At 40.4% G+C, this 16,358-nt stretch overlaps 1 protein-coding gene across 6 annotated transcripts in view; it reads left to right on the top strand.

The window, feature by feature from the left end:
- Positions 1-15,190, top strand: part of RNF19A (ring finger protein 19A, RBR E3 ubiquitin protein ligase) — a 62,400-nt gene extending 47,210 nt beyond the window's left edge. For 5 of the 6 annotated variants that reach the window (XM_080611331.1, XM_080611332.1, XM_080611333.1 and 2 more), the window contains 7 exons: positions 466-610; positions 3,122-3,284; positions 7,625-7,739; positions 9,769-9,930; positions 10,706-10,919; positions 12,303-12,446; positions 12,831-15,190. In XM_080611331.1, coding sequence (XP_080467457.1) covers positions 466-610; positions 3,122-3,284; positions 7,625-7,739; positions 9,769-9,930; positions 10,706-10,919; positions 12,303-12,446; positions 12,831-13,521 — 1,634 coding nt within the window. In that variant the 3' untranslated portion in view covers positions 13,522-15,190. The remainder of the gene's footprint in view (positions 1-465; positions 611-3,121; positions 3,285-7,624; positions 7,740-9,768; positions 9,931-10,705; positions 10,920-12,302; positions 12,447-12,830) is intronic. The other variant, XM_080611336.1, reaches the window with a different exon arrangement.
- Positions 15,191-16,358: the final 1,168 nt, after the last annotated feature.

Below are 16,358 nucleotides of genomic sequence, written 5' to 3'. Positions count from 1 at the left end.
TGCCAGCTCTGATGTTTGACATCTATGTTTATTAGTACTAATTTCTCTACTAATGGAGACTGAATATTCAAGTAAAGCATTGATAACAGCATAAACTGTAAAACAGGATTATATTTAAAGAGACCATATTATCAGTCCTGTATTAACATACATGTTTAATGTCTGATTCTAATATATGTTGCATTAAGCTTAGAAAATCCTTGAACTGAATGCATGCATTAACTATTCAATTACTTGAATGCAAGGTGATATGCCTTGTTTTCATTAGTTCTACTCAGTCCAAGGTTTAAAAATACAAAAAGCTATCAAGTCATTGCCAAATCAGGATGTGTAAAGAAAACTTACAATAAATTTCTGCCATTTTTCATATAATGGTTCAATCAGTTTTCTCAAACAAATGTCTGTATTTTGATTAAATCTGCTTGTTCAAGAACTGATATGATCTTAATACTCATTTTTAAACAGCTGATGACATAAAGCCATGCCCCCGCTGTGCTGCTTATATAATTAAAATGAATGATGGAAGCTGCAATCATATGACTTGTGCTGTCTGTGGTTGTGAATTCTGTTGGCTGTGTATGAAAGAGATCTCAGATTTACATTATTTAAGGTACGTAGAACAAAAAAATATCTGTGTTGTTGGTAATTTGTTTTCCAGAATACTTAAAAGTAGATTCTTGGGTGCTGTAAGTATGACTTTCTTCTGTTTGAGAAGCACAGTTTAAGTATCCATATCTGAGAATTAAGTTAGTTTTCAATGCATGTATTAAAATTAGTGCTGTGACATTTTTATCTTAAAATACTTAAGTTTCATGCATGCAACGTGTACTTAGTAGAACAAATGAGGGTTTAGATTAACATACCTACTATTTTCACTGATGTTTGTATATACTGCTGTATTGTCTTTGTAGTCATGCAGAAACTGTTTATATAAGCTATCACAGATTGGCATGTAGTAATATACAAAGTGCTTCTCTTTATGTTACAAAATAGAGAATCATAGAATCATAGAATAGTCAGGGTTGGAAAGGACCTTAAGATCATCTAGTTCCAACACCCCTGCCATGGGCAGGGACACCCCACACTAAACCATGCCACCCAGGGCCTCATCCAACCTGGCCTTGAACACCGCCAAGGATGGAGCATTCACAACCTCCCTGGGCAACCCATTCCAGTGCCTCACCACCCTCTCAGTAAAGAATTTCTTCCTTATATCCTGTCTAAACTTCCCCTGTTTAAGTCTTAACTCGTTACCCCTTGTCCTGTCACTACAGTCCCTGATGAAGAGTCCCTCCCCAGCATCCTTGTAGGCCCCCTTCAGATACTGGAAGACTGCTCTGAGGTCTCCACGCAGCCTTCTCTTCTCCAGGCTAAACAGCCCCAACTTTCTCAGCCTGTCTTCGTACGGGAGATGCTCCACTCCCCTGATCATCCTCATGGCCCTCCTCTGGACTTGTTCCAACAGTTCCATGTCCTTTTTATGTTGAGGACACCAGAACTGCACACAATACTCCAAGTGAGGTCTCCCGAGAGCAGAGTAGAGGGGCAGGATCACCTCCTTCGACCTGCTGGTCACGCTCCTCTTGATGCAGCCCAGGATACGGTTGGGTTTCTGGGCTGCGAGCGCACACTGAAGCCGGCTCATGTTCATTTTTTCATAGACCAACACCCCCAAGTCCTTCTTTGCAGGGCTGCTCTGAATCTCTTCTCTGCCCAACCTGTAGCCGTGCCTGGGATTGCTCCAACCCAGGTGTAGGACCTTGCACTTGGCATGGTTAAAGTTCATAAGGTTGGCATCAGCCCACCTCACAAGCGTGTTGAGGTCCCTCTGGATGGCATCCCTTCCCTCCGGCGTATCAACCGAACCACACAGCTTGGTGTCATCGGCAAACTTGCTGAGGGCGCACTCAATCCCACTGTCCATGTCACCGACAAAGATGTTGAACAAGACCGGTCCCAACACCGATCCCTGAGGGACACCACTCGTTACCGGTCTCCAGCCGGACATCGAGCCATTGACCACAACTCTTTGCGTGCAGCCATCCAGCGAGTTCTTTATCCACCCAGTGGTCCACCCATCAAATTGATATCTCTCCAATTTAGAGACAAGGATGTTGTGTGGGACAGTGTCGAATGCTTTGCACAAGTCCAGGTAGATGACGTCAACTGCTCTGCCCCTGTCCATCAGTTCCATAGCCCCATCACAGAAGGCCACCAAATTGGTCAGGCAGGATTTCCCCTCAGTGAAGCCATGCTGGCTGTCACCAACCACCTCCTTGTTTTTCATGTGCCTTAGCATGCCTTCCAGGAGAATCTGCTCCAAGAGTTTGCCAGGCACAGAGGTGAGACTGACTGGTCTGTAATTCCCCGGGTCATCCATTTTCCCCTTCTTGAAAATGGGGGTTATATTTCCCTTCTTTCGGTTGTCGGGAACTTCACCTGACTGCCATGAGTTTTCAAATATGATGGCCAGTGGCTTAGCAACTTCATTCACCAGCTCCTTCAGGACCCGTGGATGGATTTCATCAGGTCCCATGGACTTGTGTACATTTAGGTTTTTAAGATGGTCTCGAACCAGATCCTCTCCTACAGTGGGCCTAGGGTCTTCATTCTCGCAGTCCCTGTGTTCGCCTTCCAAGTCTTGGGTGGTGCGGTCAGAGACTTTGCCAGTGAAGACCGAGGCAAAGAAGTCATTAAGAACCTCAGCCTTCTCCAAATCCTGGGTAGCCAGTTCTCCTGATATCTTCCGGAGGGGCCTACGTTGTCCCTAGTCTGTCTTTTACTTGCTACGTACCTATAGAATCTCTTCCTGTTATCCTTAACATCCCTAGCCAAGTTCAATCCTAGCTGGGCCTTAGCTTTCCTCACCTGGTCCCTAGCTTTCCGGACAGCATCCCTGTATTCTTCCGTGGTTGCCTGTCCCTGCTTCCACCTTGCTGTAAAGGAAAAAAAAAAACCACAAATAACTGATGTTTGGTATCCATAACATCTGTAATTTCAACCTAATAATTTTGGATCTAAAGAACAGTAGTGTATAGTTATTTTGATTTTTTTTTTCTTTTTTTTTCTTTTTTTTTTTTTTTTTTTTTTTTTACGATTTCTTTACGCTTCTTTCTATTAGCCCTTCAGGTTGCACATTTTGGGGAAAGAAACCATGGAGCCGTAAGAAGAAGATACTGTGGCAGCTAGGGACACTTGTTGGAGCTCCCGTAGGAATTGCCTTAATAGCTGGCATTGCTATTCCTGCTATGATTATTGGAATCCCTGTGTATGTGGGACGTAAGGTAAAATGTACTACAACTCCTAACATGCTTCAGGTTTTTTTACCTTCTGCTTTGTATGACTTAGGCAGTCTTCACCAGCATTAAAAAAGAAACCCTGGAAACAGAAACAAACCAACCCCCCAGAAGATACACCAACCAACCTCTGAACTGTTCAACTTGTACAACTTATTTCAGTTGTATAGGAAGGAGAAGCAGTGTGTTTAAGAATGCAATTCCTCTTAAAATAGGCAGAGCAAAACACTGAACGACTTCCAATTTCTCCATCTTGCCATGGAAGTTCTTGCATGCTTCTTTTTCAGAGTTGCTGTGTTTTTAATCACTGTTTTCCCTTGTGCCCCTTAGAATTAAACAATAGAGGAGAAGGAAAGCAAAAAAGGTATCCTTATTTTTCTTAAAAGCAGGTAGTTACCAGTATTTTAGTACGAAGTTCTGCTAGTATAGGTGTTTGCATGTGCACATTTAAGCATTTACACTCAACAGCTTGTTGGTTGCCTTGAGCTAGTCTGCCGTATGGAGCAATGTTCCATGCAGGTAGCTAGGCTGCATCTATCTTCATTTACTGTTTGTGGGAATCAGCTAGGAATGACCATGTTAATCAGAAGGTAGTTGATGTATTTCCCCTAAAAAATAGAACAGCTTTTAGGATAAAATAAATGACAGATTGCAAAAAGAAGAAAAGATAATTGTATCTCCTATTTAGGATAAAGAAGTAAGTTATTCAAGTCTTTCAGAAATGGACTTTCTGAAATGATGACTTACTTTAATAGGTGCTGAGTGTTCAGTTAGATGTCCTGGATGGCATAATCAGATTGGTGTTTCTGCTTGTATCAGCATGGATTCTCACAGTGACTGGCACAGGCACATAAAATTCTACTTTTATTTGGGGTGGAGGGGATGGTGTTTCTCTCATATGAGCTGTTGCTGCCAAAGGCCAGAGATGCAGCTTTTTTTTTGTTTGTTTTCTTTTTATTTTCTACTTTCAAGCAAGTACTCCTACCTTCTGCTGTGGTTGTTTTTTGACCCTTTTATTCTGTTTTATCTTAGTCACATACAGTCATTAGAACTGTATAAAGGATAAGAGGAAGAAGGCAGCAGTTACGTGTTTCAAATTGCTATTGCGTGTTCTGCTGTTGCTCATTAGATTTTTGAGATAGGTCTAACATTGTCTTCCTACATGAAATTCTTATTGTTCTATCTTCAGTTGACATAAAGAATCCTTTTGTTTTGCAATATCCCATTACGTATTTGATAATTTTTAAGTCCACTTTAATTCTTATGTCCAAACAAACAGCACTTTCAGTTTTTCTTGACCACCTCTCAAGAAACCACATGGTTTGAGACTTCCGATTCTCATCTTTTCTGGATTTCCTTCCAGTTGTTCATACCGCCTTTTTTTTTGTCCAGTTTGAATATAGCAGTGAAGCTGAAGCATTACTACTGCTGAGTGAAAGGAAAGGGTGATCCTGCCAGTTTTCTCTCTCAACAACATGCTATTTTAATTTTGTGTACTCTAAAACACATACCCTTCCCCACCATACTGGTAATTTAGGCTGTTGGTTTCTTCCTAAGCGTAGGCTTGAGCTCATTGCCGTTGTGCTGCATCTTAGTCATTTTTCAGCTTCTCAAGGCTAGTATGAACTCTGGCATTCTTGCAACCTTGCCAGATTGTATTGACCTGAAATTCAACACACGTGTTCTTCCATATTCCTGGTTAATGAAAGCATTTAATGTGTTTGGATCCAGAGTATATTTCTTGGGGAAGAAAAATACAGAATGAATAGTTTCAGTCAGGGGAGTAAAAGAAACTAATCACAACTCAGATGTTTTCTGTCAATTTTCCTTGAAGCTAATAGATTTCTCTAATCCGTTTTTCAGTCTGGACTATTATAACATGTTTGAGTGTAATACAAGAAAATGTCAAAATTTTGTTCAAGTGAGTGCATGACATCTGTTTCTCCCCATCCTCAAGGCTTCTTGTCACAGAAGAAAATTAGATCATCATGATTTCTGCTTGGAAAAAAAATAAATCGGTTTGCCTCTTTATTCCTGTGTTTGCTTTGGTGTCTACAAGTTCTCAGTTTTTAGTTCTCAGGAAATTAAAGTTGATTTCACTGGTCTTTAATTCCCCAGCCTCTTGTTTTACACCTTTTTACAGACTCATTGCAGTTTAACTGATTTTTTTTTTTTTTCCTTTTCCTTTTGGACATCTTCTGTGGACAATAATTTTTGAAAGTTATTATTAATGTCTCTGAAATTGTGCCTGCTGAGGTGTCTTTTAGATCAGCTCATGTATGTACACTCTAACCTGCTGTTTTCCTACAGATCTTACTCCTTTGTCACTAGTTGCTTGGCTCACAGTTGATCTTCAGTGACAACTAGAGGGGAAAAAAACTAAACAGGGCTCCAGTTTCATTTGCTGGCTGTCTTTCCTTTTTGTTAAATGGCGAATTGATCCATTTTGGTCTTCCTCTTACTAGCAGTGTACTTGCAGAATAATTTCTTGTCGACTTTGATGTCCCTTGCTTTTTGTCTCCTCTGTTTTAACCTTTCTGATTTTGTCCTGACACCTTCATGCTGTTCCTTTATATCCATTCATAGTAATCTGACCTACTTTCTATTAATGCTGCTGCTGCTTTGGTAAAGGAAGCTTCCTTGTTCTTTTAAAACATTCTGTCTGTCCTTTGCATTGGAAGAGTTTGTGCTTGTGCTTTCATGGAGCTTTGTTAAGGAAGTGCTAGTGCTTTCTTCTGATAGATATGTCTTGTAACCTACCAGTTTGCTACGTTTATTGAAAATACCTCTTCTTCTGGCCCAGTTTTATTTTTTTAAATTTGAAAAAAAGTCAAAAAGTCTGAGGTCTTATTCCATGATCATTCCTACCAGTGTAACCTTATATCTCAATATTTTCAATCAGTTTCTTCTCTGCAACCTCTCCCTTCCATTCCTTTGTATTGCTTTACATTTAAGGAATCTAGTAGCCTTTTACATAGTTGTATGCCTTTTGTTTTGGTACTTAGAATTGTACCTAACAGTAAAATTCAGTGCCTGAGGTGATCCTGCTAATTGCTCAGAGCCCCGTGAAACCTCATTTCCCTGGGTTTGAAACTCTTACACACTCGTACTGTTCAGTTTCTCCTTTTTAATCCACAAGTAGCTATGTTCCATGTTCAGTCTGCATAATATACCCCAGAGCAAGTAAATGCATTCTCTTTATATCGAATGCAGTGTCTTCTCTGCCCTTTCTTTCACTGTCTTGCCTGAACAAATACAAATGCTTTACATTTATTCCAAAATGAAGACCACCCTACCAAATATCTAATTAAAATTTTAATTTAGAAAGCACAATACTTAAGACTTCCACTGATTTTATGTCATTCTTTTTGTAGTAGCATATTGATACAAAATATTGTAATTATTCTTTTTTTTTTTTTAATGTTCCTCCTGAGATGTGGTGAGGATTAATTTAGCTTTATGACATCCATTAAGATAGCAACCTGTTGTTCCTTTGTAATTATGTCTTAACCAAGAATGATGACAGATGAAGCGCATATCCCTGGAAAACCACGTTCTCAGAGAGAGTAAATGAAGCTCACAAAAAGTGGGAAATCCCTCCAAAACACTGATCTTTGAAGGCCTTCCAGGTTCACGTGGGATTTGTGGCAGATAAGTTTGAGGCAGTCACATTTCAGAGTTACTGCAGGCTTGAGCCATCAGTAAGGATGCTACTTAGCAGATTCCTTGGTAAATAGTAGCACAGCAAAGACACAGGTTTGCTGAAATATTTCTTGTGTCAATAGGTTGTCATGAGGGGTGCCAAAGCAATGGAGTGCTTGCTCTCCCCTCCTCCCAGGCTGTGTTTGGTGAAGGATGTGTTACTACAAGGATTTCGTGGCTCTGTTATGTCAACCTCTGTTTTTATAGATCTCATAACCTGAGAAAGTTTCACTCTCTATTGTTCAGGGGAAAGATGGCTGGGAATAAGAAGTGTCAATGTGATCAGACATGGTAATTCTTTGATCTTGAAAATAGCTTGCTTTTCCCAACCACGTAAGCTGGAGTAATGATTAAACAAACAAAACCAGTTGTTCAGTGATTTGGCTCTTCTAACTTGAGGCTGAAAGTAAATGCTTAATTGCTGGATGGGAGGACTTCTAGCTTTTAAGAAGTTGCCTAAAATGAAGACATTTTCTTTTCTTTGAGATAAAGAATAAATTGTGGCATAGAATGTGATCTCTCTGGAAGAGAGCAGGGTACAGGTTCCAAACTATGTCAGTTCTTCCATACCTGAAGCAATGTGTTACTGATGATAATACTCTAAAACCTCTTTCTATTTTCTTAAGATTCACAATCGATATGAAGGCAAAGACATTTCAAAGCACAAGCGAAACTTGGCTATCGCGGGTGGTGTAACCTTATCTGTAATTGTTTCTCCAGTTGTAGCTGCAGTAACTGTAGGTAAGCAAATATTATTTTGTATACTGGTAACACCTTGCAACCAGAATTCTATAAGTACTTTTGAATAAAACAGCTGAGAAGTCCTGTAGTTTCCTTTTACAGGTGAAGGAACCAAGACAGCGAGGAGTCTGAGACTAAACATTTATTAAGGGAAAATGGAAGATTCAGTACTTAATTTGAATGCAGCATTTCCTGGAGAAAAATAATATTAAATTATATTAAATATGATTTTTATCTTGCAAACTGAAGTTATCACATTATCATATCTGGCTTTTAAAACTGAAGTACTTAAAGTTGTTTTTTTTTTAAATGATTGACCAAGAAAAAACTTGCCACAGAGTCTTTGTGTTTTAATAGCTTCATATTAAACTTTTCTCAATGCAGGAGACAAATACAGTCTCTTACACTTAATGTTACAGTAGTTGAAAAACTATTTGTTATGCCCTAGGGATCAGTTTGAATTCTGTCACACTTTTTCTCATAGATATTGTTGAGAATAGCATTTGAGGAAAATCTGGTGGCTGTATGTTACAAAATACCTGTCTCATCTTACCATGTAATTTCAAGATCACTGTAAACAAGCCCTGATTTTTTGAGGACTTGCCCAGCGCTGCCTTGCTCCTCCTTTGTTGCAGCAGAGGCGTCTTTACAGTTGCACAGCAAGCTGCCGTGGAGGACTGATTCACATTACGATTCACCATTTAGTTTTAAGCTGGCTCAGTCCCCTGATCCAATTCATCATGCAGTTGTGTTCCCCCTTGTGTCAGAAGTAATGCTTAGAGAAGAATGAGTGGCCTCAGGAAGACAGTGCTTCTTTTAGCAAGCGATAGTTTAAATTGCCATGAAACTGTGGCTTTAAACTGCTTGTTAACAATGGTGGACCGCTGTGCAAATGCAGATGTGCTAGTCAAAACTGCCTCTGGTTGCGTTGTCCTCATGTAGCTGTGGTGTCAGATCCCTGTTAAACAGGTAGTGGGACACAGAGTCTCAGATGTATTTATGGCTCTGCTTTGCCTTGTTCTTTCAAGCTGTTTCTTATTCCTGACCAGAAGTCTTCTTAGGGAAAGCAGTTGTGTTTTATTTTGTGAAGTTTTTGCTCTTGGCCCATTGCCATTAACATGTGTCCTCCAGTCTCAGGGCATTATATGGCTTCCAAAATAATGGCCTTGAGACTATGGATTTCCTCCTTGAACGCTGTGGAATTTCTAGTGAAGGGGATTCCCTATAACTGGAACCCTTCTTTTAGGTTAGACTGCAGAGCCTTTGCATTGAGTCTGCCTCCACCCTGGCGTTTAAAGTCTGCCATTTTTCCATACCTTCTGTGTACTTCCATCTGCAAAACCATAGAACGCTGTAATTCATATGCGAAAGGAGTAACTTTGACAGTTGACTAGCAGTGGTGGGATGGATGTGTGTGTATACAGTGTGCACTTTCACTGGTTTCCCTTAGCTCTTGCCATCTTGCTCCACAGAATTGTTTTCTTTTAAGGAAAACTTGCATAATTAAATTTCAAATTGAATCAGTCTGATACAATAAATATGAAAGATCCCACAGTAATATTAATGTTAAGTCCTAGTAAATTGATAGCAAAGCCCTGTCTGACTTCAGTGGATGCAAAATCAAGCCCCGTATTAAATTAGTAGAGGTACTAAGTTTTTAGTTGAACAACTTTTATGATAGATCTTTGCTATTTCTGCTTCTCAGGTGGCTCATTATTACACAGGCACCAGTGGAGTTTTATGTAAACCTTTAAAGTACTTTTGTTTGTAGAAGTTGTTATGGATGTACTGGCAGTATTAATTCATAAAGCATTAAGCTTCTCTACCTGCCAATGCTGATAGAAGGCATTCTGCCTACTGGAAGTACTTTTCTGTCATTTCACCTTGGTGATTTACCAATGTATCTTAATCTTGCTTCCTCCTGATTTCTTTCAAGTGTGAAATATTAAGTAATCATGGAAAATGGAATTGCTTTTATGAAAGGCTCTAAAATACCACATTTAATAAAAGACTGTATTTTACTCTGTAGGTATTGGTGTTCCTATTATGCTGGCTTATGTGTATGGAGTGGTTCCAATTTCACTCTGCCGAAGTGGAGGCTGTGGTGTGTCAGCAGGCAATGGAAAAGGTGTCAGGATAGAATTCGATGATGAAAATGATATAAATGTTGGTGGAACAAATGCGGCTGTAGGTAAGAAAATTCAGTGTTTCATTTTCTATAAATATGGATTTTGGCTTCTATTTGGCCTTAGATACTAGAGTACTTATTTGCAGTTAGGACTACTACTTCTCATTGCTGGAAGATCACCTCTAGATGAGGGTAGCTTCTCTGCGTTCATAGAATCATAGAATAGTTCATGTTGGAAGGGACCTTCAAAGGTCATCCAGTCCAACCCCTCTGCAATGAGCGGGGACATCTCCAACTAGACAAGGTTGCCCAGAACGACATCCAGCCTCTCCTTGAATGTCTTCAGGTACGCTGTGCTGTTAATACAAACATCATGAATTTTCTTGCCCATTTTAATCAAAGCCAGGCTCAAATCTTTTCCACAGGCAAGTTTTAAGGTTAAATTAATGCTGGATTTTTTTCAGCATCCTGGTTTTGTGGAAGCTGGATGGCTTTTTTGGCTACAATAGAGAGAACTGAATCATGATCTGATAGCTTATTTTTTAATTATATGGCAATATCCTTTGTGATAGGGTGTCTCTGTGTTCCTTTACTGCATTTTACCTGTCATATCCCTGGTTAACATTTTGGTGTTTGGAACCTGAAGTATGTGATAGTCTCTTTTAATTCTCTCCCTCCCTCTCCCCCCCTTCCCCCCCCCCCAAGCTCTTCTTTTGTGACAGTATGTTTACTAAATCCTTCCTGTCAGCATAATTTCAGGAATACTTTCCATGGTCACATTCTGGAAACTACTATGTTCTACTTCCATAACTGAGAAGCCTCCTTTATTTCTGTCTAGATACCACTTCAGTAGCAGAGGCACGTCACAACCCCAGTATAGGTGAAGGAAGTGTTGGAGGCCTGACTGGCAGCTTGAGTGCAAGCGGTAGCCACATGGATAGAATCGGAGCCATTCGAGACAATCTAAGCGAAACCGCTAGTACCATGGCCCTGGCTGGGGCCAGTATAACTGGGAGTCTCTCAGGAAGTGCAATGGTTAACTGCTTTAACAGGTAAGAGGCGTGCTTCTTACTGTACAGTATCCTTCTCTACATGGAAGCAGGCAAAATGGTATTACTAGGCTTTTTGGTTTTAGTTTTTTAAAATTGGTTCCTATTAAAAGGAGCTGTGTCTGGGAGATAGAGACAGTTCATCTCTGATAAAGTTGCTGGCTTCCAGGAGATCCTGCCAGACCACAGGGCTCAAAAGAGCGTTTGCATTTTTTTCAGGGTGAGCAGGATGTGAGATGTTGTTCCTGCTTCCCAGGAGAGCAGCCTCTACCCAGGAGTCAGAGGGCAGCACCTCATGTCTGTAACACAGTTGTGTTTTCTGATCTATCTCGCCCTGAAGTCAGAACTGCTGACTTGTTCAGTAGTCTGCAAGTACCAAGCTGTGCCTTCAGAACACCTGGGTGGAGTGTGGGTTCAGAATAGACAGAGACAATTGGGCAGTTGGCCTTGCTGAGGTGGCAGCTTCTTGTCACTTATGTGCTCAGTGCCTCCTGTGAATTGGGGCCTGTTTGTTGGCTGTTCTGCACCCTGGAGAGAAAGGGAGTATCTGGAAAGGATTGTTAACATTTATGGTTCAGGGTGGATTTTGCTCCTTAAATGAGGTGCTAACGCTGCTGATTTTTTTTTGAGTAATTTGGAAATCCAGGCACACTCAGGAGTGCAGGATGGCATCAAGAGATCCCTTATGCTGGGACAGTGTTCCAAGCTCTGACTGCTGAGTGAAGTATACCTGTCCTTTTCTTTAGAGAGCTGACAGTGGAAAACAAAACAGAACAAAAGGTTGCTTCCAGTTCACTGACAGCATAGATAAACAAGGCATTGGGGAAAAAAGCTTGTGATTAGATTTTTGGCTTATCTGCTCAGCCCAACGTAAGATTGCTCAGGTTTCTATTATTCCTGTTGCAATTGATAATAGTACAGTATAAAGCAGAGTACAGAACACAAGTTCTCTGTCTGTTATTTGGTTAATAATAATTTTGCAGCTGGAGAAACATGGGTAGTGTCATTTCTTGAACTTACACCCTTCTGATTTTTTTTCCATCTTTAAAGTACAGGACGCTTTACCTGTAAAAGAGTTGTAGTTGTTCATGTAAAGCTTGGGGAGGAAAGAATCCAGGAGCTCTGGTTAACACACAGTATTTTGCTTTTTGGTAAATCTGGTTTTACTTTGAGCTGTTTTAGTTTGCCTCTTAGTCAAAAACCAGTCGTTTTTGACAGTGGGAAGAGAGAACCTGTTTCAGTAAGGTAAATATGTGCATCTGTACTGGAGTAACTAAAACTCTTACTACTGAATGGTGGAGAAACTCTACAAGGTGATGCTAATTTTCACCTAGTGTGCTTTAACTGCAGTAACAGTATATGCAAGTCTTTGTCTTTCTCTCCCAGACTGGAAGTACAAGCAGATGTGCAGAAAGAACGATACAGTCTGAGTGGAGAATCTGGCACTGTTAGCTTGGGAACAGTTAGTGACAATGCCAGTACCAAAGCAATGGCAGGATCCATTCTGAACTCCTACATCCCTTTGGACAGGTAAAAGAAATGCAATGAAAACAGCAGATTAATAAGCCTTGCTTTTATTAAAGGATATTCTAAGCGTGACTCAGCTGCTCTGCTTCAATTATGACCCTTTGAAACTGCGGATTTTGTTACAAACTGAATTACATGTGACTGCTTACATTTTGCCAAGGTTATTTCCAGAGAGAGATGCTGTCACGGCAGCACAGTGAAGTGTTTGGTCTTCAGACTTTGTGTTTTTCTTCGGGCTATTTATTTGGTTAAACACTTTTCTAAAATAAATTAATGGCCCTCTAACTTTTTTTTGATATGCACCTTGGAGTAGTGAGAGTTTGTTCTTCTGTGTTAGCTGGCTTGTCTTAGATTAACACGTAAACTCACGAGTGTGTCTTGTTCTAGGGAAGGCAACAGTATGGAGGTGCAAGTGGACATTGAATCAAAGCCAGCCAAATTCAGACACAACAGCGGCAGCAGTAGTGTTGATGACGGCAGCGCTGCAGGTCGTAGTAATGCCGGTTGCTCGTCCGCCTGCTTGCCGGAAAGTAAATCTAGTGCCACCAAGTGGTCCAAAGAAACAACAGCAGGGAAAAAAAGTAAAGGTAAGCTGAGAAAGAAGAGTAGCATGAAGATAAACGAGACAAGAGAGGACATGGATGCTCAGCTGTTGGAACAGCAAAGCACAAACTCCAGTGAATTTGACTCTCCCTCTCTTAGCGATAGTATTCCATCTGTAGCAGATTCGCACTCGAGTCATTTTTCTGAGTTTAGTTGCTCAGATATGGAAAGTATGAAAACTTCCTGTAGCCATGGTTCCAGTGACTATCACACTCGCTTTACCACAGTCAGTGTTCTCCCAGAGGTGGAAAATGATCGCTTGGAAAACTCTCCACAGCCAAGTGGAATCCCTGTGCCTGTTCCAACAGCCCCAAGCACTGATGTTCCACAGCTGAGTTACATTGCTGAGGAAAGCATTAACAATGGATCTTCGGCAGATGTAGGTTTAGGTGTTGGTGAAACACTGAAAGAGACAAACAACAACCATTCACAACATGTTGTGGAATTAAGCACTGCTATTCAGACTGAAATTTAAGTCTATAAGTGCTGTAAATATATACTTACCACTAAAGAACCCTGTCTGAAAGCTGGTTGAATTACATGCGACTTCTGTAAGCTTCCGGTGACCAGCAGAAGCGAGGTTTTGATAGAACTGCATTTTATATATACTTGTCTGATAAGGCAAAATACTTAATATTGATCTTAGACCTGTGTGAAGAGACATGAAGGCTTTAACCAAGTGCATTACAGCAGTACAAATACGTCCATGTTTTGTATTTTTGCCACAACTTTGCTTGAAAGCATATACTTGGTGTATTTAGATAAAAATTGGTAAATTCTTAATATGTTAAATAATGAAATGAATAATATGTCCTGCGTTGTTCACTTGGAAAATATGGGGTTTGGGTTAAATGGGTGTTAGCTGAGCGCAAGTGACTTAAAACCATTCTTGTGTGAAGTCTTATTTAAGGGAAGCAAAGGTTCTGCAGAGACCTGAACAAACATATTTCTACAGTGAATACTTGTAATGACAATTTTGTTTCATAACTGGACACACTATTTAGAATGCATGTAGAAGGAACCGTGTCTCTTCAGATGGATGTAGCCTGTGTCAAGTTTGTGTGTACATTTTGAGCAAGGTTATGGCATTTTACATAATTTTGAACCAGAAGCAATTGGTACTTAACTATGTGGTGCAACGGAGACATCGCCTGTGAAGAACAGTGGGGTTATTTATTCATGCAACCAACCACACAGCAGATAAGGCCTACTATATAGTGTATAAAAACTGTAAAATACCAATCCAGTGATTTATAAGCATTGTAGAGAAGCAGGTGCAGTCACCTTTCATTAGGGGGAAAAACAGTGCCCCATCCATTCTTGGTGCCTTTGGAAAAGACTGGGTTTGAAGTGCCTGGTCGTTTGAGGATGTTACTGTAATGTTTTCCAGAATGTCCTCTCTGGCCACCTTGGATCTCAAAAGAAAACTCTAGTGAATAAAATGACTGTGGTAGATAAATGTATAATACTACTGAAGTATTAGCCTACCAAAGACTCACTCAGGCTTTAGTGGACATGACACCTCTTTGCAAGACATGTACCTTCAGTCCCAGCATCAAAGTGCAGTGCAATGACTGCTTGAGTGCAAAGATAGGTTCCAAATATGCTGGCTTTTAACTTTCCTTTTGCATTTGGAAGCTGTACAGCTGAACACAGGCCGAAGTTGTCCAGAGCGCCCGCACCATTAACATTGGTTTTTGCTATGTAATTCACTAATATGGAGGAAAAAAAGATAAAAAGACAAAAAAAAAAAAAAAAAAGAAAAACCCTTGTGAATATCAGAATAACAGTTAACAATGTTCTGTCTTGTGTTTCATGTATTGCCATTATGGTGCTACTGGAAGTTTGGTTGGATACAAAGAACATGCCATGAGCTGCAGTCCTTTTCCATGACTTATCCTCACCAGTTTCAGTAATACGCTTATAACACTAGTGCCAGTTCTGTTATTTGGTAATGCTTGTTACAGTATTTGTATATTTGCAGTTCAATTTCCTCAATAATATGCGTGTAAACTGCGTATCTGAAATAAATGTCTAAATACTGACTTCTGGTGGTCCTTTGCTTGCTGTGCTGATTTGCTGTATGAGAATGTGTCTGTTCCCAGAAGGAGCTGTGAGGTTTTTCCTTTCCTGTAAGGTGCTGACTGCTGACATCTCTTGTTACCTTCAAACGTTTTTATTGTTACGTGTCCTTTGGCAGCTGAATGCTCTGATACCTTGAAGTACAAGATCTAAGGTTGCATTTTGTAGAAGACTTTAACTTGATTTCTTCTTACAGAAGAGCAATCTGAGCAGCCTCTGTGGCAGGCAGGACAGTGAATGGCTTTGAGAGGCATAAATATATTACTCTTTAAACAAAATTGCACTGCCTTGGCACAAGTAGACAAGCTGTGGTGAGATTGTGGAACTAAACTCAGACTCTGCTTTCTGCATCTAAAGTGATGCTCTTCTCAGTTCCATAGGCTGTGTGAAGTTACATGTGAAACTCTGCAGGCTGGCCAGAGTTTCTGGGTGACAACTGGTACTTCTTGCTTGGCTGAACAGCCTATTATTCATTAGGCTTACTTTCTCACTGCATTGTGACAGGCTTAGAAAGTAAGAAACTAAAACTGGTTGGGATGCATTACAGAACACACAGCTGAATCTACCTCATCCCAAACCCATATGTAAGATCTATATCAAAGGGAATAACAAGAGGACAACTGTTATGCTGGGTCAAGTCTGAAGCTACAGTTGGAGTATTGTCTATTCCATTTCCAATGGCAGAAGCTCAAAAGAGATGTAACAAGTAAGTGGCACAGTGTGCCCTAGAAATGGCAGCAAGGCACATGGGCAGTTTTTGCCATGTCATCAGGCACTCTGAACTGGAAGCAAATGCAAGCTTTATTCTGTGGGGAGGTTTGTGTTAACAGCTCCTTTTTGGGCTTTGTTCTTGATTGATGTCCCCCCATCTGAATGCTTTTAAAAAGGACATTGTTACTGAAGATTAATTGTATTGAATTAAGGTCAACATTAACTTAATGAAGCACCAGTGTGTGAATTCCACTGATTTTTCAGGCCTGTACAGAAATGTGTGTTAGTCATGAACTGAAGTGTTAACTGATTGTTAGCCAGGGGCTAGGGAACACAGTAAAATGTGCCTTGGTGAGCCAGTTGTGCTTCTGTGTCTGCACAGTGACAGGCAGTCCAGCTGCTTGAATGTCCCGCAAGGCCTGTTTCTAAACCTCCAAGTAAGTCAAACTTCAGTCTCACACAACCACCTTCCGTTTGTTGTCTTAAGCCAGATGTTCTTTGCTCCATGCCATGCAGCAG

Source organism: Psittacula echo (assembly GCF_963264785.1).
Source record: "Psittacula echo genome assembly, chromosome: 2".
Taxonomy (NCBI): Eukaryota; Metazoa; Chordata; class Aves; order Psittaciformes; family Psittacidae; genus Psittacula; species Psittacula echo.
This window is presented reverse-complemented; position numbering and strand designations above follow the sequence as displayed.